Source organism: Maniola hyperantus, chromosome Z (genome assembly GCF_902806685.2).
Source record: "Maniola hyperantus chromosome Z, iAphHyp1.2, whole genome shotgun sequence".
NCBI classification, from domain to species: domain Eukaryota; kingdom Metazoa; phylum Arthropoda; class Insecta; order Lepidoptera; family Nymphalidae; genus Maniola; species Maniola hyperantus.
In genome coordinates this window covers 2,684,050-2,711,987 of record NC_048564.1, presented here as the reverse complement: position 1 = coordinate 2,711,987, position 27,938 = coordinate 2,684,050, and the positions used below count along the sequence as shown (strand labels likewise).

General features: G+C 37.4%; 1 protein-coding gene across 1 annotated transcript; it reads right to left on the bottom strand.

The window, feature by feature from the left end:
* Positions 1-27,893, bottom strand: ago (F-box and WD-40 domain protein 7). Its single transcript, XM_069508904.1, has 11 exons — positions 27,745-27,893; positions 24,079-24,818; positions 21,357-21,440; positions 18,308-18,352; positions 14,726-14,895; positions 9,638-9,853; positions 8,772-9,060; positions 7,699-7,880; positions 5,918-6,143; positions 4,569-4,779; positions 1-4,187 (listed from the first exon to the last, which is right to left on the bottom strand). The coding sequence occupies exons 2-11, from the start codon at positions 24,805-24,807 to the stop codon at positions 3,901-3,903; spliced, it is 2,439 nt and encodes an 812-aa protein (XP_069365005.1). The 5' UTR covers positions 24,808-24,818; positions 27,745-27,893; the 3' UTR covers positions 1-3,900.
* Positions 27,894-27,938: the final 45 nt, after the last annotated feature.

The window sequence follows — 27,938 nt, the reverse complement described above, 5'->3', positions numbered from 1 at the left end:
CTAATACCCTATTGCAATATATCAAATTGGTATCGAATGGGTACAAGGCAATCAAAGTAAATTGTGGAATTATGCAACTAAACGGTCCTTAAAAACTAAAATTATTATGCCATTTGATATTATGCACGATTTTTATAATTATTATGCACGAATGGGCCATGGAATTAAGAAGTTCTTATGTACAGCCTGAAGACTTTCTCTCAAATCATGATTATCAAAAACTCAATGTTGAATTGCATAAAACTGCAAATTCAAGAGCAAAAAGCTAGGTGCTCTATAATATATTTTGCCACATCGTATTGTTCTCAAGCTCAATATTTAAATAAAACTGATGATAGTCCACAGTATTGAGTTAGCATCACCATTTTTTTAGGGTTCTGTGCCACAAAAGGAAAAAGGAACCCTTATGGGCTCACTTCGTTGTCTGTCTGTCTGTCCGTCAATAGTAACTGTCAAGAAAACCTATAGGGTACTTCCCGTTGACCTAGAATCATGAAATTTGGAAAATGTGTAGGTCTTATAGCACAACTGAAGGATTTTTATCCGAAACCCTACATTTGTGCTTACATCACAAGAAAATAATGTGTTCATAAACAATAATTAGTATTTTCAACTTTCAAAGTAAGATTAATATACCAAGAGGGGTATCATATGAAAGGGCTTTATTTGTACATTTCAAAACAGATTTTTATTTATTTTTATGCATAATAGGTAGTTTTTGATTTATCGTGCAAAATTTTAAAAAATACGACTGTAGTACGGAACCCTCGGCGCTTGCGCTTGACTGCAATCACACCAAACGGGAGATGGTGCAGCCTAAGGTAAAGCGCGCCTGCGCAGATGGTGCTTATTCACTCTCCTTAGAAAGGGACGCGTCAAGATTTAGTGATTCTCTTTCGCTCGCGTTAATTTCGTCACTGCTATCAGTGTGCTTAGTACATTAGATTTTAGATTTCACCAACGTTGATAGAATTCAAGTGCAGAAACACAATAACGTCAGAGTAAAAAAGGTCTAAGGACTTTGATTTACAGTCAAAAATTCAGTAACGCCGATTTGATTTCACAAGGTTTCCGCTTGGAGCGATGGCGAATTATGGACGAACTTGAGCTTTAAGAGGAACTTACCGTTAAAATTCTTATAACGCTGAAGTGTTTTACCGCTTGAATTATATCAACGTTGGTGAGATATAAAATCTAATACTAAGCACACTAATTGCTAGGCCTTCAGGTTCTACATAAGTGCTTCCTAATTCCATGACCTGAGCCCAAGTGCAAGTTTTCAAGTTAAATAACAATAACGCGACACTGAAGTCTGCCGTGGAGATGTCAGTGCTTGTATAACTTCAAGTTAACGTTCTGTCATTTAGTACAAGTAATCTGTTATTTAGTATGGAGACTCCGTCCATTTACCATCCATACTAAAGGATTTACGAACAGTTTACGAGTAAAAGATATTACATCTGATCAACATTGGCAGAATTTGAGCATCGTAACACTTTAGCGTCAAATAAAATCGACTTTAACTGCCTAGTTTTAAAGCTCAAGTTCATCCATACATTAACAGATAGCGCTCCAAGCGGAAACATTGCTAAGTAACAATCGATGTTACTGATTTTTTTAATTTTTAATTAAGGAACTTCAGGTGTATTTTACTCGTAAAATCTCATACTAAGCTCATTGATCGCGAGTTTCCTATTTACATATTAAATACATGAATGACAAAACGTCAACGCATGTGCCACGTTATCTTAATGAAAAGTTGCACCAGGGCTCGACGGTCGCCTGGTGGGTAAACTTTGTAATAGTTTCACGATAAACTAGTCTTAACGAACTAACTACACACTCGTACCTGCTATAGCCATTATAAAGATCGGATCAAATATTCCACGAGATTTTTAATGATATACATTACCTACAATAATGTGTTGAATATTTTGTCCAATGAATTAAACACCGCTTAAAAATGACGACACTTGATAATTATTATGGACATGATTTACTTTTATAATATAATATTGTAAAACCAAACACACTATTACTGGTGTGCCAGCTAGTGTAGCATGTAGCAATTGCGATAAAATACAAGCATTACTTGAGAATGTCATAGTGCTTTATACCGTTATATAACATTCTCTAACATATGTTGGAATTCTTCGCAATTTGTTACATGGCGTACTCATTCCAACAGTGATATTTGGTTTTACAATGTTATGTAGCACATGGGAACAGTTATTTATAGCTTAGTGATTTTTGTGATACAATTATTTGTGATTGATGTTTGGTAACAAATGTGATGAATTATATTAAAACAGAAGTTTTGTGTGAACAGAACTTTTACAACTTTACACACACTGTAATTTTTTTACGGCCCTGGATATCAGTCCTTTAAGGCCTTATACACTGTAAGGAAAAACTAAAATTAAACATAATATAATCAAGATAAAATACATAGGATGAATTAAATTATCCTTGCCAAAAACCTGAAAGCTTTTTGAAAGCTGTATAGTAAAAAAACGTAATGAATTCTTATTTGAAAGTAATAGTTTCAGAAATAATGCCTACCTATTATTTAGATATTTAAAGAAAATACTTTGCGAAAACGGCGTACGTTTACTGTTATTTCCACAAAAACTATGGGAGCTAGGGAAAACACCAAAAACTGAACAAAAATAAAAATAATTAATTAATGTCCAAAATTGTCATTAGTTAATTTTGATAAGAGGACTAATAATGTCCATAAATAGAGTCATAAAATAAAATGTAATTTCAGCAATCATTATAGTTCAAAATGCAATATTAGTATAGTTACGACACGATTAATATTAAATCTATTTGGTGTTGAGTCAGTATAATTAATTATTCATTTTTAGTTCAGCTGAGGTTGTGTTATAATAAAATATCGTTTAACTGAATAGTGTACAAACTTTTGTAAAAATTAATTGAATAATAATTTCAGAAAAAAGGCTCTATATATATAGAACAAAAACAAATAAAATCCTAACATAAAATGTCCATAAATAGAGTCATAAAATAAAATGTAATTTCAGCAATCATTATAGTTCAAAATGCAATATTAGTATAGTTACGACACGATTAATATTAAATCTATTTGGTGTTGAGTCAGTATAATTAATTAATCATTTTTAGTTCAGCTGAGGTTGCGTTATAATAAAATACCATTTAACTAAATAGTGAACAAAGTAGTTATTAGTTATTTTTACAAAAGGACTAATAATTTCGGAAAAATGCCTCTGTATACAGAATAAATACAAATAGAATCCTAACATAAAATGTCCATTATCAGAGTAATAAAATAAAATGAAATGTCATCAATTATTATAATTCAACAAGTAATGTATAGTTAAGACACGATTAATATTAAATCTATTTGGTTCATTATTCATTTTTAGATCAGCTGAGGTTGCGTTATAATAACATATCATGTTGAAATCGTCATTTTGCGGCAGTAAAAATAGGCTCTTACTAAAAAAAATATACACACTGCGTTAACATGGCTTTAAACACGTTGAAAAGAGACTGTGATGACGTGTATAGGCCACTATTGCCATCCTTCTTCTAAATAGCGGTTAACAGCAAAAACTAGTTTGAAAGTGATCGCCAAAAAGACGGGAATTTAGAAAAGCTGATGTAAAGGTTTCTATACAGAAACAAACTAAACAATTTGGTTCTATGTAGCATTTTTTGAAAAACATCAGTTTTTATAAAATCCTCGTTTTTGGCGATAAGTCAAAATCTACTTTTACATTTAACCACTTTTTAGAAAAAAAAAAAGAGGATAGAATGAGTGTAAATTGTTAGTAGTAAGGCTGATAGCATTTAGCAGTTCCACGGGGCGTACATGTTAGCGTATCGACGCACGATGCGCCGGTTAAGTCTATGCTATTCGTCGCATTTTCTACAAGCTCCGGGTACGTCGAAATCCAGTACAAGCAACTTGGTTTCCTCAGTACCATTTCTGGAGCCGACAGCGCATATCAGCTTGGTGGCTGAGGCTCGGATACGCCATACGACACCGCCCGAGCCTCCTGAGCCTAGTTCGACGAGGTTACGAATAAATTCCCCAGTCTGTACGTCCCACAGTTTGACTGTACCGTCATCGGATGAAGTGATCACGAAACGGTTGCTAGATTGGAGGCACGTTACCGCTGACTGGTGTTTGTTTGGGCCTGTGTAAGGATCAAAGATGTAATACTACGCAATAGACTTGAATAAAAAAAATTATGGGCTGCAACTCATTTTTGCTAACAACTTGATGGCATACTAATTATCATGGAACACGATTTTTTTTAAATAGATTTTACTAATTTAGTTCAATGGTAAGAATAGTAAATTATTTGAAGGAACAGAATATTTTAAGTTTATGTATTTCAGTTGACCTAAGTCCATATTTCTAGTATTCTACTCAACAGAAAAAACATGAAGTAGTTGTGATGTTTGACATTGGAGTAAAACTGCATACAAGAATGAAAAGAATGATTATTATGAGTCAATGTGTGTTTTAATCGACCCAATTGAATGTCGCTAGTTTCTATTTATATTCTACTCACCAGACAGAGTATGAAGGCAGTGTCCGGTAGTGATGTCCCACACCTTGACAGTAGAATCCGCGTTACCAGACACCAGGATGTTGGAATGCAACTCCATACCAGATGTGAGAGACTGGTGGCCGGTCAGCGTGTGTTTTAGTTGACCTGATTCCACATCCCAAACGCGGATTGAAGTGTCCAGGGATCCGCTCACTACGTGGATGCCGTCAAACTGAAAAACGTTAAATTACTTCTGCTTAACGACACCGTAAGTTGCCATTGCATTTTTTTCTATAAGAAAGTACCAAACTTATCCGAAAATTTGTCTCTTGAAAATTTAAAGATTCCGAGAAGGCAAGGATGCTGTACAAATTAGTATTAAAAGGGCTTAGACGTAGAAATTAAGACATTTTTGTATGCGATTTGTACTCTACAGGGGTGACATGCTCACTTTATGAGCAAACCCCTTTAAATAAATTAGATTAAAAGATATTAGAGTTGATATGAAAGTTATTAGAAGCGCAAACAGCAATTGGTGAAGTATATTATTTCAATAGTTGAAAAAAAACCTTATAGCTTAATGTGTGGGTGAGTTGCCACTTATCGTGCCAAAAGATCTTCCTCTCTTGAATTTATCGTTATTTTTTATAATTGAAAGGGACTATTTTGTAATTGAAGGAGAGAAATAACAGACGAATGGGAGTGTCCCCCAATTTTCTCAGCTTTAGTGAAAAACGGCTAGAGGATCATTGCACACGATGCAGTCTAAGATGGAAGCAGGCTAACTTGGAAGGGGTATGGCAGTTTTTATTAAATCCATATCCCTTTGGTTTCTACACGGCATCGTACCGGGACGCTTGACGGCACGTCTTTTGCCGGTAGGGTGGTCTAGCCACGGCCGAAGCCTCTCACCAGACATTTATATGTCGTGTTCTGACGCCATTCGACGATATTTTGGATCAATACAGCCGCAACTCTTAACACACAAACGACTGTGACGCGTTAGAATATAGCACTGACGCTTGCCATTGGTCTATTGTGTCTTGATGGTGCCATTTCCCTGCCCTTCTAACCCCGCCCCTTTCACGTATCGGTATACGTGAAAGGGGCGGGGGATCGCTTCTGATGCGACAACACAGATGCCATCACAACAGATTGCGCATTAGTAATGTGAACGTTACCATACTAAATTCCATTCTGATGCGTCACGGCACGACACGTTAGGCAAATATGAATTCGCCTTTAGAATATTATAATATTCCAGAATTTGCCGAAGTAATTATAGACTCCGGAGACTACGACTTTGCCATCTTATTGTTGTATACGTTTTCAATGAATACGGCTTTTCGAAGACTTAAAAAATCACTTACTTGTAAGCTATAGACCCTATTGGTATGCCCAGCCAGTGTGTGCAAGCACTCCCCAGTTTCAGGATTCCATACTTTGACGAAGTAATCATAGGCTCCGGATACTACGACTTTGCCGTCGTATTGTACGCATCGCACGGCCGCCAAGTGTCCAATCAGCACACGAAGACAACGCCCGTCTGGGATGGACCAAACGCGTAAAGTTGCATCACGCGATCCTGATACCACTCTGTAAAGAAACGACACAATTGGCTTTATCCAAATCATCTAAGTTTTAAAGGCTGATTAAATGACACGGCTGTTCAAGCTGACATTTAGAATATAATAGAAGTACATTTATTAGTTGATCCGACACATGATAAACACAAACACAAATATTTACAAGAAAAACATTCCTTAAAATCTAATAGGTACCTATTATCTAAAATGTGTCGTGCCAACGAAAAGGCCCGAACTCAGCTGAATGTTGTGGTTACACGATGTAACCACAACGCTGGTTTTCTGTTCGAGCCCAAACGAGGGAAGTCCTGGTTAGTTCATAGTCATTTCAATCAACGGGGCTAACACCACCATTAGAAATCTAACATGTCGAAATGGCAATCCGGGAGAGAACACCTCAGACACCCGCACAGTCCTCGCGCTAATCAGATGCGGGCGAGCGCGGGTGACATGCGGGTGGACGGGGCGTCCCCGACTATACTTTCTCCAGAAGTAACATAATCAGTACCCACACAGTAAAGTGTGTTTGCTTGTTGGTTTGTTGGTTTGTCAATCACGTCTCAACAGAGCAACCGATTGACGTGATTTTGCATGGGTAAAGTTAAAGACCTGGAGAGTGACATAGGCTACTTTTTATCCCGGAAAATTACCACGAGTTCCCACGGGATTTTTAAAAACCTAAATCCACGCGTACGAAGTCGCGGGCACAGCTAGTATGTTATAAACTACATATTTACTGCGGACAAAGACACGAGCAAAAGCTAGTATATAGTACGATTCAGTATGGAAAACCGTACTTTTTACATGACAATTGACGCAGAGCAACATGGCGAGTCCTTTCTACGCATTATATACTTATAAAACACGCACGCCGAAAACAATAAAAATTCGCTTGATTTTTGAGATTATGCACACCAGCTTAAAACTACACTCAGCATTCCTTATAAACATATATATCATAACATATATTGGTACTGATTCTGAGCACAACCTAATTTTAGAGTATTCGCATATTCTTCTTACTAATGTAATATGAAAATGACAGACGCAGTTTGACAGTTTTAAATTTTATTTTTAGATGGTTTTACTATAATTTGGTACGCTACGCAAATTATACATACATCTTCTGTTTTCTCAATTTTTTCCAAGACACATTTTAACATACAAATAATCTTAGATATCGCATAGCAGTGACCACTTGAGCATAAGCAATTTTGACAAGTAAAACATAGTTCGCTTGCCGGTTTTTTTATACCATACCACCATACTCATAATCATACCTGGTAAAAAGTGATGCAGGAGTCAAATTGCATCTACTTTTTGGATATCAGTCCACTCAGTAGAGTTATTAAAGTTTAGAGCTACCCTGAGAAAGTCATAATAAAAGAGACGTCACAAAACTAACCGTCATTACTGTCATTCCGTGTGAACCTCTTTTCTCTGCAACTAAAACTGGATGCGAATACTAGAGAATATAGTTCCTATTTCAGTTATTTCCGTTGAGTTATTGAGGCTTTGGGCTACTTGAGGATGTCAAATTAAAAGTGACGTCACAAAACCCTTACTTGTTCTGGTGCAGATGCATGCAGCGCACAGTCGAGGTATGCCCAGCTAGGACTTTTAAGCATTGTCCACTCTTGGCGCTCCAGACGCGAAGGGTTCGGTCCGTAGAGCCGCTGATGACCAGATCGCCCACCATCTGTGATGACCACACTCCCCCGGAATGACCGACCAACGTGCGAAGGCACTGGAACACAAATTAGTTAGTAGTTAGTTAGTCTGTAGTTCTGCATGGTGTACAAATTTAGATACAGTTCTTGCAATTCACGAAGGCTAGTGAACTTTACTTGTGGTAACGTCGTCGGTCATTGCGTAAGTGTGCGTGCATGTCGGACCAATCAGTCGCGAGCAAGCGCTGTTAAACGCACACATTTAGTATACCTAAACCTCCGTTTTTTCACGACCTCCCTGGCGCAGTGGTGAGCGCTGTGGTCTTATTAGTGGGAGGTCCCGGGTTCGATTCCTGGCAGGGGTTTGGAATTTTATAATTTCTAAATTTCTGGTCTGGTCTGGTGGGAGGCTTCGGCCGTGGCTAGTTACCACCCTACCGGCAAAGCCGTGCCGCCAAGCGATTTAGCGTTCCGGTACGATGCCGTGTAGAAACCAAAGGGGTATGGGTTTAATAAAAACTGCCATACCCCTTCCAGGTTAGCCCGCTATCATCTTAGACTGCATCATCACTTACCATCAGGTGAGATTCAGTCAAGGGCTAACTTGTATCTGAATTTAAAAAAAATTTAAAAAAACCTTACGTATACCGATACGACTTAAACACAAGCATGAGGCAGTGGCCTTCGTGAAATGCAAGAACTACACTGACAGCAGACATTTGTGTAAAAGATTGAAAGCGTTTAGATATTATGTATGTATGAGCATGAAAGTCAAATTGTTACAACTGTTTTTATTATTCTTTCTACGCTTTTTATGGCGTACAAAATTAGATGCAGACGGAAGACATAATGTGTAACAGCCAATTTTTTCAAAGTTTTAATTTTTCACTTCTTGATATTTTTTGTAGTATGTTTATTAGTAAAGACATACTCTTTACTACTATTAGTTAGAACTATTATTAACTTACCTTCCCGGTAATGGCGGACCAGACTTTGAGCGTAGTGTCATCACTGCCACTCAGTATGCGATTTCCGTAGAACTGTAGACAAGTGATGACATGCTCATCATGACCGCGCATCACTATGGGACTCAGCACGGACTTATGGAGCCAGTTATCTTGGATCATGGACTGACGCATGAAGGCGGTTTTCCAGGGACTGTCGTAACGTGGCAGGGATCTTGGCATCTTCTTGAGGGTCGTTAGACCTATACGACGGCACTGCTCCTTCCAAAGGAGATTGTCATCTGCCAAGAACCTGTGGAATAGTGATAAGGACTTTTTACCATATATCCATCAATGTGTATTCATCATAATCATCATCATCATAAAAATAAAAAATTATAATTAATCATGATCATCATCATCATAAAAAAAACCGGCCAAGTGCGAGTCAGGCTCGCGCAATGAGGGTTCCTGTACTACAGTCGTATTTTTTCGACATTTTGCACGATAATTCAAAAACTATGATGCATAAAAATAAATAAAAATCTGCTTTAGAATGTACAGATGAAGAGCTTTCATATGATCTAACCCTAAATTCACGGTTTTCAGATTTTTCCCCAAATGTCAGCTATAAGATTTATCTACCTGCCAAATTTCATGATTCTGTCAATGGGAAGTACCCTGTAGGTTTCTTGACAGACTGACAAACAGACAGACAGACAGACAGACAGACAGACAGACAGACAGACAGACAGACAGACAGACAGAGAGACATAGTTATGTTATGATATGATCATCATCATGATGATTCTCAGTATGTTTATTTTTTCAGTCATTTCTAGGGGTATAGTGCTAGTATCAGCTAGTAGTGTAATAAAGTGAGTTCTGACCTCCAATAACGGCAAGTCTGTGCGGCCCGGAGCAGATCCTTTGGCGCCAAGTACCCCAGCACCGTTAGGGCCAATTCCTTGGGCAGTAGGGAGATGAAATCTCTTTGGAAAAGCGGCTCGATCGACTTCATCATGTAGCGGACGTGGCTTGGAGTGCACAGGTTTATGAAAGCATCTATCGCTTGAACCTTCTCACCGTTAGACCACTGTAGGAACCTGCGAAAGAAACAATCATTTTAATATATTAAAAAACTAGCTTGCGCTCGCGACTTTGTCCGCGTGGACTACACAAATTTCAAACCCCTATTTCACGTCCTTAGGGGTTGAATTTTCAAAAATCCTTTCTTAGGGGATGCCTACGTCATAATAGATATATGCATGCCTAATTTCAGCCCGATCCGTCCAGTAGTTAGAGCTGTGCGTTGATAGATCAGTCAGACAGTCAGTCAGTCAGTCAGTCACCTTTTCCTTTTATATATTTAGATATCGTTTAAAGATGCAAATACAAATATATTTTTCGTTTTTATGCCAAGGAGTTATAATTTAAGTACCTACGAAAAATTATAGCCCTGATTCCCAAACTAGGAGACCCGTATCTTGGAAGTTAGTGTTTTCCTTTAATCTAAAAGTGCATGTTGTCAGACAAGAAATGAAAAAAATAAAACAATACTCAAACCATAACAACATGCATGCAAACTGTGTATGTGTATTTTTTTATTTTTTTTTATTCAGATACAAGTAAGCCCTTAACTGCAATCTCACCTGATGGTAAGTGACGATGCAGTCTAAGGTGGGAGCGGGCTAACCTGGAAGGAGTATGGCAGTTTTTAGTAAATCCATACACCTTTGGGTTCTACACGGCATCGTACTGGAACGCTAAATCGCTTGGCGGCACGGCTTTGCCGGTAGGGTAGGTATATGAATGCGCGTGTGTATGTGTACATATTTATACAAGAATGCGTGTGTTTCATATTTCCAAGGCTTTCCATAGCTCGGTAATCCAACTCGTTTATCCAAGACTAGCGACCCGCCCCAGCGTCGTACGGGTGTAAAGTAGATACTAATGTGGTGTCAGTGTGGGTATCCTAATCCTAATCCTAATTAATTAGAGCCTCAATAGCTCTACCGGTAAAGGAGTGGACTGAAAACCGAAAGGTCGACGGTTCAAACCCCGCCCGTTGCACTATTGTCGTACCTACTCCTAGCACAAGCCTGACGCTTAGTTGGAGAGGAAAGGGGAATATTAGTCATTTAACATGGCTAATGTTCTTAATATATATATATATATATCAGTGGCGAAGGGTGAAAATCTGATAAAGGGAAGCCGGAAACGTACTTACCTAAAAGAATATCAGAAAGAAAGAAAGAAAGAAAGAAAACTTTTATTTGATCACAATACCTACTACAATAAACCTTAAAAGCTAATTAAGTTAATCTACATAATTAAACTAATAACAAAAAAATATAATAATAAAAAATAATACCTATATATATATACAAGTACGTGTGACCAAATATAGGTCTCCCACTCAGCATCATGCTGCAGCAAGCTGCAGCGCTGGTTTTCAGTGGGAGCCTTAACAAGTGAAGTCACGGACGATTTACCTAGTACAGTATATTATAAAAATAAAATACGCAAACAACTAAACTATCAACAAACTATATATATCAGCTGTTCGATTTTTGTTTTCAAAACTTAATTTAGAAAAATTACTATCGTTACGTAACAAGAAATCTGTTAAACAACAATCTATGTGAATTAAGGCCATTTCTGATTTTGGCTTACCAAACTGAATCAAAATTACCGTGAACTTACCACTTATAAGTTATTAATCACATCCCCAATTTATTATATCAAAATAAAACACCACTAACAACTTAAACAAACAAGCATGGCCGCTTCACAAAAACAAATGTATCAATATCAAATCACCCTTCAAAATACAAAATACTCAAAATAGTAGCATGTACCTGTTAAAACAATAGTATTAATATAATTTTTAATTTGGAGGTATTATAGGGTAACTCGGATCCAACCGAGTTATTTACGTCAAATTTGTCTGACCTGTCAGAGTTCCAAATTCGTATTCGCTACTGGGCCAGACTAAATTGGTGTGCTCTTTATTAGTCGACCGTAGAGCGAGACAGACCTAGTTCGTTCCTTTCGCTTTCGCTAGGGAAATGAAAGAGATAAATACTAAGCAAAAATCTAACTAGGGAATCCGATATTTTACGGCTTGTACGGTGTAGGACTGTAGGTGTATGTTACTTACATTAGCTGTTATGTTTTTAACTTAAATTAGTACTTAATAACAACAAAAAAAAAATTAGCATTTGTGACGATCGAACCTTTGTATTTACGAATGTATTACGGAATTTATGTGAATAGTACCTACTTACGCTATATTATGCCAATTCTTAAAGGGAAGCCGATAGGAATCGTGTTATATTGACTCTTCGCCGCTGATATATATATATATATATATGTGAAAGTGTGGATGTTTGGATTGTTTGTTACTCAATCACGAAAAAACGGCTGAACGGATTTGGATGAAATTTGGAATGGAGATAGATTATACCCCGAATTAACACAGGCTACTTTTTATCCCGGAAAGTCGCGGGCATCAGCTAGTAATAAATAGAAACAAGATTTATAATGCACTATTTTCGAAAAAGACATTCGTCTGTTACGAGTATGTCATAACGATAACTCACTCGACACTTCACGTTTCCCGAAACACCGAGAGCCATATTTTGAAAAACAAGATCAGGTTTATATGCACACAAATTTACATCGAAATCTTTTGTCACAATGGCATACACCACGGGTCATGAAATTCTAACGAATCAGTCCGGGTCTTTCCAGAATATAAAAAAACAGGTCAAGTGCGAGTTTGACTCGCCTATTGAGGGTTCCGTTGAAAAAAAAAACATTGATGATCTACCGTCTCAAAAGGGTTTCTTGATAATACCAATAAAGAGACCTTATTTGGGACCGCTAAACTCAAAAGTTTTGTTTGTGAACGCTTAATGATGATATTTGATATCCCTGCAGTCGATGACTCCTCTTGCAATTGAAATAATTAAAGTTAGGGAAGCATTATTCAAAACTAACTGCCGCACTCAGAGTCACTAATCGTTACTTAAGATTGAGTTAAAACGTGACAGATTTATGTGAGAGACATAGCTCTGTCTCGTCTTAACTAAACTTAAGTAACGATTAAGCGACTCTGAGTACGGCTGTAATCCTTTTAAGTTGATAGTTTTAATAGTTACTAAAATAAGCAGGTGTGAGTACGGATGGACGAAACTTTTAGTTAAAAATAAATAAAAAATATATTCGTAGTCTATTCAATGAGATCTAAGATGATAGATGAAGAAACAATGATACCCGACATGTTAGGGTTAAAAAACCGTTTTTACCCTTTGGGTACGGAACCCTAAAAACTAAAGCATAACATCTTCAAGGAATGCTTACGTAGGCACTGCATACTGCGTGATCTAATTCTATGTATATGTTTAACATTACGTTCTGAGAAGTGTTGCGAGTTGCGACACTCCTTTATGGGAATGCAACTCAGCATTTGTTGGGAGTCAGCTTATAAAATTGACTAGCTAATGCCTGCGACATCGTCCACGGGGATTTAGTGTTTTTAGAAATCCCGACGGATTCTCTCTATAACGTATATATAAGTTTGTCTAGCTTATACCCGCGACTTCGTCCGCGTGGACTAGACAAATTTCAACTCCCTTAATAGTTGAATTTTAAAAAATCTTTTCTTAGCGTATGTCTACGTCATAATAGCTATCTGAATGCCAAATTTCAGCCCGATCCATCCAATAGCGTGCGTTGATCGTCAGTCAGTCAGTCAGTCAGTCAGTCAGTCAGCTTTTCCTTTCATATATACGTATTAAGACTACCACGGATTTACCTACCTAACACCTACGTCCAAAATCGCAAATTGGTATGTGCCATTTACAGGTCTAATTATGGTTCTAGATTCAGCGGTTTGAACTGTACTGTATGTTGATTATGTCAGTCAGTTTGTTCTTTTTTACACTAGAATCACTAGATAATAATCGCGACATCGTCCGCGTGGATTTAGGTTTACCAAAATTTGAAACTAATAAGATATTCGGGGATAAAAATTAGCCTATGTCCGTCTCCGGGATGCAAGCCACATCTGTACCAAATTTCGTGAAAATCAGTTAAAAGTATGGGCTGTGAATAGGTACAAGACAGACAGACACACTTTCGCATTTATATCATTAGTATGGATATGGATTAAGTGGTGAAACAAATCTTCTATTCTATACAGGGTGTAACCAGAACGCTGGCAAAAACAAAGACGGGTGATAGTACTGATGATTGCTGATATGATACCACAAAAAAACGCGAATAATAAATAAAATAAATAAAAAGTTTACGATATATTGCAAATAAAACATCTGACTAACGCTAGAGGTCCACGAACGTTGCGTAAGTAGGCCACTCGGAGTCAAAGCCGCGTCGTAGGTGGGGCATTAACCTGAGTTTTGCACGCTATACATGGCGGGTTTGAAAAATACTAAACCAGTAAAAATGAGGCAAATGGTTATTGTTGTTGGATTATGTGTTAGGTAGTGTAACACTAACGCTAAGTTTATGCTAGCGTTCTTGTTACGCCTGTATCTAGTCCGTTATTACGCTTACGAAAACAAAATTGCAAACATTGTGAAGAATACTTACGTAATACTGACGTCCGCCTTCCAATCGGAGGTCGGGGGTTCGATCCCGGGCACGCATCTCTAACTTTTTTGAGTTATGTGCGTGTTTAAGTAATTAAAATATTACTTGCTTTAACGGTGAAGTAAAACATCGTGAGGAAACCCGCATGCCTGAGAGTTCTACATATAATGTTCTCAAAGGTGTGTGAAGTCTGCCAATTTGCACTTGGCCAGCGTGTTAGACTATGGCCAAATCCCTTCTCACTCTGAGAGGAGACCCGTGAACTGTAGTGAGCCCGCGATGGGTTGATCATGATGTGTAGTATGAAAGTTTGATTGCAGTACAAATTAAAAGAAAACGATATTTTATCAATATCTTACCTCTGGAGCCATTGCTTTATCTCTGGAGGTCCCTGAAGGCTAGTAGAGTTTTGTAGCGAGATATTCGAGTGGATGGTGGGCCATTCGGATCCAGCGTTGGGCATAACACTGCCGTCTGGGCAGAACTTCTTAGCAGACTGAGGTGGCGGGGGCTCATAGCGCCGTTTTCTCTGTAACAAATGTATAAAATATATTTCCCAGACATGTTCATATTCATGGGCGGCGGTAATCACTTAACTTCAGGTGACCCGCCTGCTCGTTTGCTCGCTATCTCCAATAAAAAAAAGACAAATAACTGTCTCAAAATTGTAGGAGCTTAGACCGAGATCTACAATGTGTATAATGCATACAAAATGAGTTCTCACACGCCATTTTAATTTTGTGTCCACTGTCATGTAAAAGTATGATTTTAGTCCTTATTTATAGACTAGAGTCTCTCCGTAACTTACTCCATACAATCGTAGTTTGATTCTCATTTGAATATTAAGCAACACAAAGTCTATGTAATTTTGCAGACACATTTTAGAAACTAATATCTGTGACAGTAATTTTCTAGATCTACTGTAAATAAGTATATAAAGTAAGTAAAGTAGTCTGTCTCTATTTTCAATATATCAATATTTATCATTAAACTAGCTGATTCCTGCGACTTCGTACGCGTGGAATTAGGTTTTTAAAAATCCTGTAGGAACTCTTTGATTTTCCGCAATAAAAAGAAGCCTACGTCACTCTCCAGGTCTTTATCTATAGACTATACCCATGCAAAAATCACGTCAATCCGTGGACGCATCACCGCTGCGACGTGATTGAAGGACAAACCAACAAACAAACACCTTTCGCATTTATAATAAGATACTGATTAATGTTACTTGTGTTCTCTTGTATTGGGCAGTGCGAATAATAATCCATACTAATATTAAATGCGAAAGTGTGTCTCTCTGGCTGCTAGCCGTTCACGGCTCATCCGTTCAACTGATTTTGACGAAATTTGGTGCAGCGATAGCTTGAATCCCGGGGAAGGACAGGCTGCTTTTATCCCGGAAAGAAAAATAGTTCCCACGGGATTTTCAATAACTCTCATCTAGTATTATAATATAGGTATAGTATTTGGAAGTATGGATTTCTTACCCGAAAACTGTGGGCCGGCAAGGATATCAAAAATATTTCCCAAACTGTTCACTTATATTATTCGACTAACTCACTAGTCACTACTAAATTCTAACATTACTAAACTAAACTCTAACAACTAATAACTAACATCTAACATAACTACACTTTTTTTGTTTTTTTCGTTTACTTTTTTGTTTTTGTTTTTTACTTACTGCTTACTTATATTATTCGACTAACTCACTAGTCACTACTAAATTCTAACATTACTGAACTAAACTCTAACAACTAATAACTAACATCTAGCATAACTAAACTTTTTTGTTTTTTTTGTTCACTTTTTTTTTTGGTTTACTTTTTTGTTTACATTTTTTGTTTTTTTTTTAATTTTTTCACTTAAAAACGACGGCGACGTCCGGGCTGTGCTGATTTTCTAAAGCATGGAAATTTCAAGGATGTTTGAATGAAAGACTCATCTGAGATAAACATATAGTATGCCAAGTTAATATACGTTAGATAAACGTATGTTAACTTGAACAGTTAACCAGGGCTTTAGAACTTTAAACTTTAAAACACGAATTTAAAATCCAGCCACGCCCGGACGTCGACTACAGTAATACTAAGCTTCACCCAAGTATTTATTAGATTCATGTTTATATTCAGTCCCCTACTCCCCTATTCCTAGTATATAAACAACTTGAAATTTGATAACTTTGCTTCGTAGGCAGTACGCGGCAGGAAGTAACGTCACGGTAATATTATCATACAGTATTCCAACTTCATACAAACGGACGAAACGCGAGCTATACCTATGCGCCTCGATCTCGGGATGTGCTCGGAACACTGCCAGTCACGACTGTGCCGCAGTGACGAACGGATGGTGTTTTGTTTTTTAATAACCGCGCGATTTTTCACTAAAATAAGTTCAAGTACATATTTAGTATGACGAGTAAGAAATATTGTGCTGTTTGTTCGCATGAATTCTTCATTAACGCATCCAGAGATAAGTTTTTTTAAATTACCTGCAAAGGCGGGCAGCCCTATCGCATGTTTACGTACCGCGCTGCTGTAGGTATTTATTTCAAAGATACGGCCGAGTTACAATACTGTATGATAACATTACCGTGGTAACGTACATCGACGTAGCGTGTTTATATTAGTTAGTAGATGCCCGCGACTTCGTCCGCGTGGGTTTCGGTTTTTTTTAAATCCCGTGGGAACTCTTCGATTGACCAGGACAAAAGTGGTCTATGTCCGTGTCCTGGGGTACAAGCTATCTCTGTGCCGAATCGCATCACAATCCGTCCAAAGGATGGAAAGTAAAAAGGTAACTAGCAAAGAGACACAGACACACTGTTGCATATTTTGTAACGTTATCATGGATTTTTGCTACGTCAAAATGTCCACTGAGTAGTCTGTGTTTATGTATAGTTTCTTGCTGGTTCTTCTCGGTAGGAAAGGCATTCCGAACCAGTGGTAGATGCATTAAACTATTCGAAAGTACTTGTAAAAGTTTATTCGAATAAAAATCGATTTATATTTATTTATTTATACTAGGTGTTCTAAGTAAGGGACTTTGTCTAATTGTTTATGCCTTCGACTGAGGATATTATTATCATCTTAACACATCGACAGCCCACTACTGAGTCACGTTAATGTTATCTATATGAGTTCTCTTCTCCGAATAAGAACGGTTTAAGCCATAGTCCACCACGCCGGCAATTGCGGATTCGCAGACTTCGCAATTTTTACGTTTTTCAAAATCCCGCGGGAACTCTTTGGTTTCCGGGATAAAAAGTAGAATATGTGTTAATCCAGGGTATAATCTATCTTCATTCCAAATTTCAGCCAAATCTATCCAGTAGTTTTTGTGTGATTGAGTAACAAACATCAAAAAATCCACACTTTCACATCAGTACCCTTATTATAAATGCGAAAGTGTTTGTTTGTTGGTTTGTCCTTCAATCACGTCGCAACGGTGCAATGGATTAACGTGATTTTTTGCATGGGTATAGATAAATACCTGGAGAGTGACATAGGCTACTTTTATCCCGAAAAACCAATGAGTTCCCACGGGATTGGTAAAAACCTAAATCCACGCGTACGAAGTCGCGGGCGTCAGCTAGTTTATAATAATATTATTATTAGGATTAGGATTAGTCTGACGCTCTGTCGCGGCCGTCACTCTCGCCACAGACGCGCGACTCAAAAGTTGTCAAAACTGTCTAGGCCTACAATATACAATCATCATTATCATGATCAACCCATCACCGGCTCACTACAGAGCGCGGGTCCGTTAAAGCAAGTGATATATAATTAATTAAAACGCACATGACTCCGAAAAGTTACAGGTGCGTGCCCGGGATCAAACCCCCGACCTCCGATTAGAAGGCGGACGTCCTAACCACTAGGCTATCACAGCTACTAATCAATACTTATAATATATACAATATGAACATATATTATTTGACTTACCCATAGCCTTTCGTCAGGTTCCGGTTCATCGTCTTCATCGTCATCCTGCAAACAATATCTTCGATTAACATACTAAATGATTACAGAATAAACTCTTTACCACGGGACTGACGGGTTTCTTTCGTTATATGTAAAGGATTATTTGAATGATAAGAAAGCTTGGGAATGAGTTGCTTAACAGATTTGTGTTAGTTCTAAGTGATTTTGTAAAGTGGTGATAATAAAAAGAATACCCGGCTGAGTTCGTTGTGGGCTCCTCTCAGACCTGCGCGCCTTTGGAACCCTCGTAGCTTTAGTTTTAAGTACATATTAACTATCACCACTATATCATATTATCACACAAATAAAAAAGTTTGACAATCAGGAAGCGTAAAATTTTACCAATTCTGAATATAATTTGAGTTTGAGTTATACATAGAGAGAGTATTATTTTACATATAGGTTTAAGTAAAACCACGCGCTTCACTGTTTGAAAATAATTTGATATCTATATGGAGAAAACAAGCAACATCGTATCAGGGGGCACGGCAGTGCCCCCGCCAAGACGAGCCAAACTAAAGGACGGGGCACTACGTACCTTTTCTCGAAGCGTTTCGTCGTTTTCTTACTTTGTAGGCTTACTCGTTGTAATTTTGTTAACAATAAAGTTATTTAAGTAAATAAATGAAAATCGCCATGCAGAACAATAATTATGCAGCATGTCAGCGTTTTTTTTAAATGGTTAAATTGATGATTTATGGTAAACTAGCCCGCGACTTCGTCCGCGTGGACTACACAAATTTCAAACCCCTTATTTTTCTACTTAGGGGCTGAATTTTTCAAAAACCATGATACACGTTTTACGATTCTAAATTCAAAACTGAAAGATTTTCATACAAATTTCAAACCCCATTTTACCCCTTTAGGGGTTGAATTTAGAAAAATCCTTTCTTAGCGGATGCCTACGTTATAATAGCTATCTGCATGCCAAATTTTAGCCCAATCTGTTCAGTAGTTTGAGCTGTGCGTTGATAGAACAGTCAGTCATTCATCCAGTCACCTTTTCCTTTTATATGTTTAGATTTTGTCTTGATTGCACTTGAACATAGCATTATGCCACGATGAACATAGCATTATGAACGAACTCTACCATCAGACTAAATTACAGTCTTTCTTTTAATGTATATAGACTAGCGCTTGAATCAGACCTTCTGGCAAGTGATGGTGCAGCTTTAGATAGAGCGTGCTTGCCTAGAAGATGCCTATTCACTTTTGTCTTAAAAGTGGAGGGGAAAACTGATGACGGAAGGGTTCATATTCTATCGGTTCGAAATAGAAATGAGGGAACAAAGCGCTTTGTAGATGTTCGTGGAATTTCGACTACTAGTCTTAAACTTAAGCCGCCAAGCGCTTACGAGCACGAAGAAACCAACATAAAAAATCAATACGTAAGAAACATTACAGATCAAGAAACCGCTTCTTCTACATTAACCCTGAGATGCTACGATATATTTCTTATCGCCAAAACTCGCAGATTAACAATGCATACTTTGACCTCTAAAATGGCGCTCATTGTTATTAAAATTTCAATATATTCGAACTCAGATCTCTAACATTATATTTTTTTGTGTGTGCGCCCTCAATTCGCGTGTTACGTCATCAAAGATTTATCTATATTTTTATCCATCACCAAATATATTTTTATATATCTATCACAAGTAGGTTATATTTGTCGGAATAAGATAATCTGAGTTACTAGTTAGAGTTGAAAAAGGACCCCGGATGGGTTCGAAACTAGTCGGGCTGACGTCGACTAAACACGTGAGTAAAGCCGGGACAGATAGTATTGCTATCCCTTTAAAAATAAGCTCTGTGGGAAAGAACAGTTCTAGATTCCGAACTGTCAATTTAGGTTAGAAGCTCCATGTTCGCGATTACTCTCGAGCTCGAGCTCTACCAATTTTTTTAAATGACGATAGATGATTCTTAAAAACTTAAATCAATGGTTCTTATACAGGTGCATACACGGTAAAATCAAGTTTATATAATAATATATTATTAATAGTAATCCGTAAACCTCTTAAGGAAAATAGTATTCCCCGTAAAAGCATCAACATTATTATCATAAAACATAAACAAGAGCGACCTAAATTACTGCAGTTCAAATTAAAACAAGAGACCTATGTCCAACAGCGGACACTGGACATCTATCGGTTGATAACGACGATAATGATGATAAATTATTTATTACAGTAGCCGGCAGGAAACATTGTACATGGACCTCCAAAAAGAGATTTCGGCTTCGTAGATCGTTGTCTCTGTCGCTAATGAGTACCTGTGACTTTTTGTCGGTCCCAACGACAGAGACAACGCTCTACAAATTCACTATCTCATTCTAAAGGTCGATGTACAATATTTTCTGCCGGGTACTCTACACATGGTAAGTTAAACTAAAAAGCTTTTACCTCTTGAGATGAGAGGCAAATGCACCACGACTCCTCGTTGATTTCGTCGTCAGAATCGTCGTCTCCGTCGCAGTATTGGTACTTCTGTAATTAGTACGCATAGTATAGCCACAGCTATTACCTCGTGAGATGAGAGGCAAGTGCACCACGACTCCTCGTTGACATCGTTGTCAGAATCGTCGTCTCCGTCGTAGTATTGGTACTTCTGTAATTAGTACGCATAGTATAGCCACAGCTTTTACCTCGTGAGATGAGAGGCAAGTGCACCACGACTCCTCGTTGACATCGTTGTCAGAATCGTCGTCTCCGTCGCAGTATTGGTACTTCTGTAATTAGTACGCATAGTATAGCCACAGCTATTACCTCGTGAGATGAGAGGCAAGTGCACCACGACTCCTCGTTGACATCGTTGTCAGAATCGTCGTCTCCGTCGCAGTATTGGTACTTCTGTAATTAGTACGCATAGTATAGCCACAGCTTTTACCTCGTGAGATGAGAGGCAAGTGCACCACGACTCCTCGTTGATTTCGTCGTCAGAATCGTCGTCTCCGTCGCAGTATTGGTACTTCTGTAATTAGTACGCATAGTATAGCCACAGCTTTTACCTCGTGAGATGAGAGGCAAGTGCACCACGACTCCTCGTTGACATCGTTGTCAGAATCGTCGTCTCCGTCGCAGTATTGGTAATTCTGAAACAAATTTACAATTACACTCTAGTTTCATTGGCCTATCTATGTGAGAGTTCTCCATGTTCTCAAAGATGTGTGAAGTCTACCAATCCGCATTTGGCCAGAGTGGTAGACTAAGGTCAAAACCCTTTTCACTCTGACAGGAGACCCGTGCTCTATAGTAGCTGGCGATGGGTTGCTCAAGGTAATGATGATCTATGTTTACTAGATGATGCCCGCAACTTAGTCTGCATGGATTTAGGTGTTCAAAAATCCGAGGGATCTTTTTGATTTTCCGGGACTCATCCACTTTCAAATTAGGTTAGTGAGTCTGTAACAACCTCCTTTTTTAGGGTTCCGAACTCAAAAAAGGAACCCTTTTAGGATCACTTCGTTGTCTATCTGTTTGTCTATCAAGAAACCTATAGGGTACTTCCCGTTGAAATAGAATCTTGAAATTTGGCAGGTAGATAGGTCTTATAGCACACGTAAAGGGGAAAAAATCTAAAAACCGTGAGTTTATGGTTCCATCACAAAGAAAAAATTAAAATGTGTTTATAAACATTAATAATATGTATTTCAACTTTCAAAGTAAGATTACTATACCAAGTGAGTTATCAAATAAAGGGGCTATTTCTGTGCATTCTAAAACAGATTTTTTCAACTCAAAGTCCAATTAATGGCTTTTAGGTGTGACAACTGGGCAACAGATTTTTTTTACATAATAGTTTTCTATTTATCATGCAAAATGTCAACAAATACGACTATACGTCTAAGTCGCAAATATTTTTACTATTTAGTAATGTACAAACAGTAATGATACTAAGAAGTATTTTCGAAAATTCCAACTGAGAGAAGCCAGAGCCGGAAGACTAGTATTAGAATTTTGTTGTTTCTAGATCTTATTACGAACGCCGTATTTAGCACAATGCAATGTTGGGCAAATATTCATGCATAATAAACAATCCTTATCTATTATGTATTTACTTCTGTGCGTCTTTGATTATAATTATTATGCAAATTTAAAAAACATAGTGTTGTACTTTTCCATTTCATCTCCTTTAACCATATAAGGGTATTATACCTAGCTACTATTATTATTACCTAGGTATTATTATTGAATGAGTGGCCCAGTTGCGACAAGGCATATTCCACTCACTGCGCCGGGTTAGCAGCGTTCACTCGAGTCAGTAACTGGATGGATCTTTGTATTGGAGTTTCGTTTCTCCCATGCCTTAGATAGAATGTTCCGTTATTATCACTAATATTGATGATAATATATCAATAGAATGTAAGATTATTCTATTTTTGATTGTTTCTGTTATTTCACTGTTTGTTGTTTCTGTTATTTTATTGTTTGTAGTTTATCTGTTATTCTATTGTTTGTCGTTTCTGTTATTTCATTGTTTGTAGTTTCAGTTATTTTATTGTTTGTTGTTTCTGTTATTTTATTGTTTATTGTTTCTGTTATTTTATTGATTGTAGTTTTTGTTATTTTATTGCTTTTTGTTTTTATTATTTTAATGTTTGTTGTTTTTGTTGTTTTATTGTTTGTTGTTTTATTGTTTGTTGTTTCTGATATTTTATTGTTTATTGTTTCTGTTATTTGTTTGTTGCTTCTGTTATTTTAATGTCTGTTGTTTCTGTTATTTTATTTTTTGTAAACATTTTAAAAATGTGATGTGAATGAGATTTTTAAATATAATATGAGAGCTTGTCATACACTTTCTGAGTCTTACTGAGTGGTATTGGGAAAGGACTGAACTGAACTGGGAACTTGTCCCATCATTAATGAAATTTAAATACATAATAATTTAATGAGAGGAGTGTGCGAGTCAAAGCAATGAGTAAAACGATGTAAACTGTCGTGTTATTTAGTCCTACATAGATGTCGTAGTTATGTAATATATGTTATATGTTTACAGTATAATAAATAATTAAAGATAAAACATATTATTGTGATAACATTTTATGAATTAATTTTACATCCACATACTTCCAATGTTAAATGTATGTGTATGTTTAATGATATAATATGTTTTCTAATAAGCGGTGATAGCCTAATGGTAAAGACTGGTTATTCGGGATGACATACGTTCGGTCCCGGGCATGTACCTCTAATTTTTCGAAGTTATGTGTGTTTTAAAAACAATAAAATATCACTTGCTTTAATGGTGAAAGAAAACATCGTGAGAAAACCTACATACCTGAGAGTTCTCCATAAAACTCTCAAAGGTGTGTGAAGTCTGTCAATCCACACTCGGCTAGCATGGTAGTCTATAGCCAAATCCTTCTTATTCTAAGTGGAGACCCATGCTCAGTAGTGAGTATAGAAATCACCAATTAATAATTCATTCTTCAATTTATGTAGCAATTGATTAATCTGCCCTAAGTCAGTATAAATGTGGATAAACTGGACAGGATTATGTACAGTACGCAGCCGAAAGTAATATACATCGATATTTAGAAGGAGATAGCAGATTTGAAGAGTGTTATCCCTGTCATTGAGACCGACAAAATGTCATATAGGTATGAGTGACAGAGACAACGCTTTACAAAGCCGAAATGTCATTCAAAAGGCTGATGTACATTACTTTCTGGCGGGTACTGTAAGTACACTGACTTGAACATAGACTAAAATACCTATAAAAATACTTACAGAAGATTTAGAGCTTCCGCTGCCATTTCTCTTACTGCTGTCATCTAAGCCTAATAACTTTTCAGCGTTAGAAGTTGAAGGAACTGTAAAGTCTTTGCCTTCAGAACTTGTGCTTGCAATACTAGAGGCATTAGAGCTAGTCCGACTTGTAGATCCACTCATTTCCTCGCACATATCTGCATCGCCAGAGTGCTCCATCAAATCACTTTTGTAAAGCTTCCCTTTCGGAAAGTCCTTCTTTTCTTGTATGTTACTACTTAATAACTTTTGCATAAAATCCACCTTTTTATTAGGTGTCGTCTTTGTTCCTTGATACAATGGTCTTCGTGAGTGAATCATGTTCTTTATTGTGGCATTGCTGCCTTCACAGTCGTCGTTCTTGCTGCAGCCAGGCAAGCTGAAGTCATTTGCCATCATATTTGATAAAGTTGATATTGTTTCCGAGCTGGAGGCAAGACTTGAGCTAGCACTAGATAGGTTACCAGAGAAACGTGACGCAGCCGCAATTTCATCATCAACTATCATACTAGAGCAGTGCTTTAACATTCTATTCTCCTCCTCGAAGTCCTCCCGTTCGAGATCATCTATTTTTTGTCTAACATTACATGAGCTGCTTGACTTTTCACCTAATTTGTTGTTGCTACCAGTCTTATTTTCTACATTGTTTTCGTATGAGGTTTTGCTTATTTCAAACACGTCGCACTTAGAATGTGAACATGACGGTTCCATTCTAATTTATTCTGAAAAGAAATGCAAAATAATTAATTTGCTACTTACACTTAATATAACCAATTAAGTAAATATCACTTGTTTCAATGGTGAAGGAAAACGTCGTGAGCAAAGCAGCATATCTGAGTTTTCCATAATGTTCTCAAAAGGTGTGTGGTGTGTGGGCTTTGAACATTTTTGTATGGAACCTGGCATACCTAGCAGTTCGCAATTTTAAAAAAAACATCGTTTCGGCGGCCAGTGATAAAACATTACCCATGTGGTGGTTTTGCTTTGTACCTATGTGTTATTCTGTACTAATTTTGTAGCACACAATAAAACATTAATTAATTAATTCATTCATTCAAGATGTCTATTTTCTCTTGACTTGACTTGACTTGAGGAACCTATATTAAAAGTGGAAGGTAAAACTAACGCCGGAAGGCTGTTCCATATCCTAGTGGTTCGAATTAGAAATGAGGAGACAAATCGCTTTGTACATATCCATATCCAATTTTGACTATGTATAGGTGCAGACCTTGAAGATGCTTTGCTGAAAGTGCCCTTGCAATGCATCCTGGGCATTAGCTATCATCATCATCATCATCAACCAAAATATATAAATAGACGTCCACTGCTGGACATAGGTCTCTTATAGGGACTTCCACACGCCACGGTCTTGCCCCGCCTGAATCCAGCGGCTCCCTGCAACTCGTCTGATGTCGTCCGTCTACCTAGTGGGGGGTCTTCCAACGCTGCGTCTTCCGGTGCGAGGTCACCATTCCAGCACCTTGGGACCCCAACGTCTATCGGTTTTACAAACTATGTGCCCTGCCTATTGCCACTTCAGCTTCGCAACCAGTTGAGCGATGTCGGTTACTCTAGTTCTCCTACGGATCTCCTCATTTCTGATTTGATCACATAAAGAAACTCCAAGCATAGCTCTCTCTATCGCGCGCTGAGTGACTCTGAGCTTTCTTATGAGCCCCATAACTATAATTATAAATTATTATTCTAATTTGTACTGAACTTGACCATGGTCCGACTCATTTCTACAGTTGAAGCTAGACGGAACTTGTTTATGAACTAATGCTAGATCCAAAGTTTGTTTATAGACATGTATCAGCATAGGGACCCAGTTTAAACTTTAACATAACTCAGGCCTTATCATTTAATATTTGTATAATGCATACATTTTGAGAACTCACTCGCCATGTGTCAACTGACATGTCAAAAGTATGATTCTTGTCCAATAAGTATGAATCATAAGTGAACCGTACTTTTGACACATAGGACAAATATGGCGAGTGAGGTCTCAAAATTTATACATTATAGGCTCTACTGGTTCGCAGTCAGTTTGCTATAGTCACGGCTATGGCATAACCTAGTTGTTAACTAATGCAACAGGTGGTCCGCGGAACCCTGAGGTTCCATGAAAGGGTCACAGAGGTTCCGCGGTTTATCCGAGAGTTTAAGAAAACGTTTGTGGAAGATAATTATAACCGTACCGGGCACCATCGCATCTACCTAGTCTCGGTAGAAGTATGGCAATTTCAATTAAATCCATACTAGTTTGGTGGTACGTCTTTACCGGTACGGTGGTAACTAACCGCGGCCGAAGCCTACCAGTCACACCTACCTATAACTCACAAGACCAGACTTGAGCCAGTATCGAATCCGGGACCTCTCAACTTTTAATACAACAGCGCATGCACTGCACAACAGAGGTTGGAACATTGTATTTCTTGGTCACAATTAATGTTTTGACAAGTAGATTATTATTTTTCATCACTTATATTTTTTTCTTTTTTCGAGTCTCTATAACATGAATATATTCAAACTATACAAAGTAAACCCTTTACTTATCAAAATAACCGCCTTCAGTTTCAATTATGAAATGTGACCTATGTTACTATCCCAAATATGTACAAGGCTATTGTACAAAATGACACTTCTTTCTTCGCTCTGGGCTGGTTTCCGCACTTAAGCGTTTTCGTCTGTTGTGCGTGAAAAAAATGACACTTACGTAATTATATAAAAAACTTGAAAACTAAGCCTCCATTTAATATAAGTAACTTTTTTTAAAATATTAATTACTTAAATATCAAATTGCAATTTTTTTTATTGTGTGTTAGTGTACATTACTTACGTATATGGTAAAATGTAGACAAGGTTTATTAGCAATTACAGGCTAAGAATTACAAAAAGCTATTTGCTAAATGTTTACAGAAACTATTAATCAATAAATTACAAGAATGTATCTGTAATAAAACATGATAAAACTAAGCATGTGTGCTAGATAGGAAATGTAAGGAAGTCAATGCTTGTTGAGTGTTTATGTAAGTGGCAACAAGTTAGGAAGTAGTCAATAGAGATTGAAGCCAGAATATACAATGCCCCACATGCCCACAATCATCAGCTCAAAGTCACTCAATTCCAATAAACCCACTGTCATAATCAAGGCCAAACTAATCTATGTTTTACGTTTTAGAGAAAAAAGCCTCTGACAACACAAAAACGCATTACGTTCAATAATGTTCACTTCGTCACGTATCACACGTATTCCGTCAGTTATGAATACAGGAAATCGGCCCATGTGTAAAAGAACCAAAAAAAGACCCACGATATCGAAATAAAGGTGTCCGAGCGTGAGAAGATTTTTTTTTCAAGCAGCGCAGGATTCACTTGCACCCATGCTAACAAAAAAAATCCATAAGCAATTATCCACGGTTTGTGGCGAAATTCACTGACCTTATAATAAAAACCCATCGTACCCAACCAACGACTTTAAGTTATATATCAGCTGTATCATGTATGCGCAGAAACGCACTTCCAAGTCCCAGCTGAACAGCTCTATCTGGGATTTTTTAAGTATTAGGTGTGAAAACATAAAAATGTGGAACGAAAAACTAATTACGAACTCTACATCTGTCATAAAACATTGCCTAGGCTACTCACCTGTATTGAATCTGTTATAACGAAAATTTCATTGGGTCTTCTATGAATGTTTTTATTTCACTAACATAATAATTAACAGTCGGAAAAGTCTTGCAAACGCTCAGCGAACTATCTTTTTCATGACCAACACCAGCTAACACCGTGGTCAGCCATCCATTGACATAAACAAGTAGAATTTTATTGTAGTCTATGAC

Excerpts from the sequence above, each read along its gene's own strand:
- ago (XM_069508904.1), bottom strand. The coding sequence starts at position 24,807 with ATGGAACCGTCATGTTCACATTCTAAGTGCGACGTGTTTGAAATAAGC. Across the intron at positions 14,896-18,307 it reads AACCTGACGAAAGGCTATGG|AGAAAACGGCGCTATGAGCC; the intron begins GTAAGTCAAATA and ends CATTTGTTACAG. Across the intron at positions 7,881-8,771 it reads GGTCCGCCATTACCGGGAAG|TGCCTTCGCACGTTGGTCGG; the intron begins GTAAGTTAATAA and ends TTTGTGTTCCAG.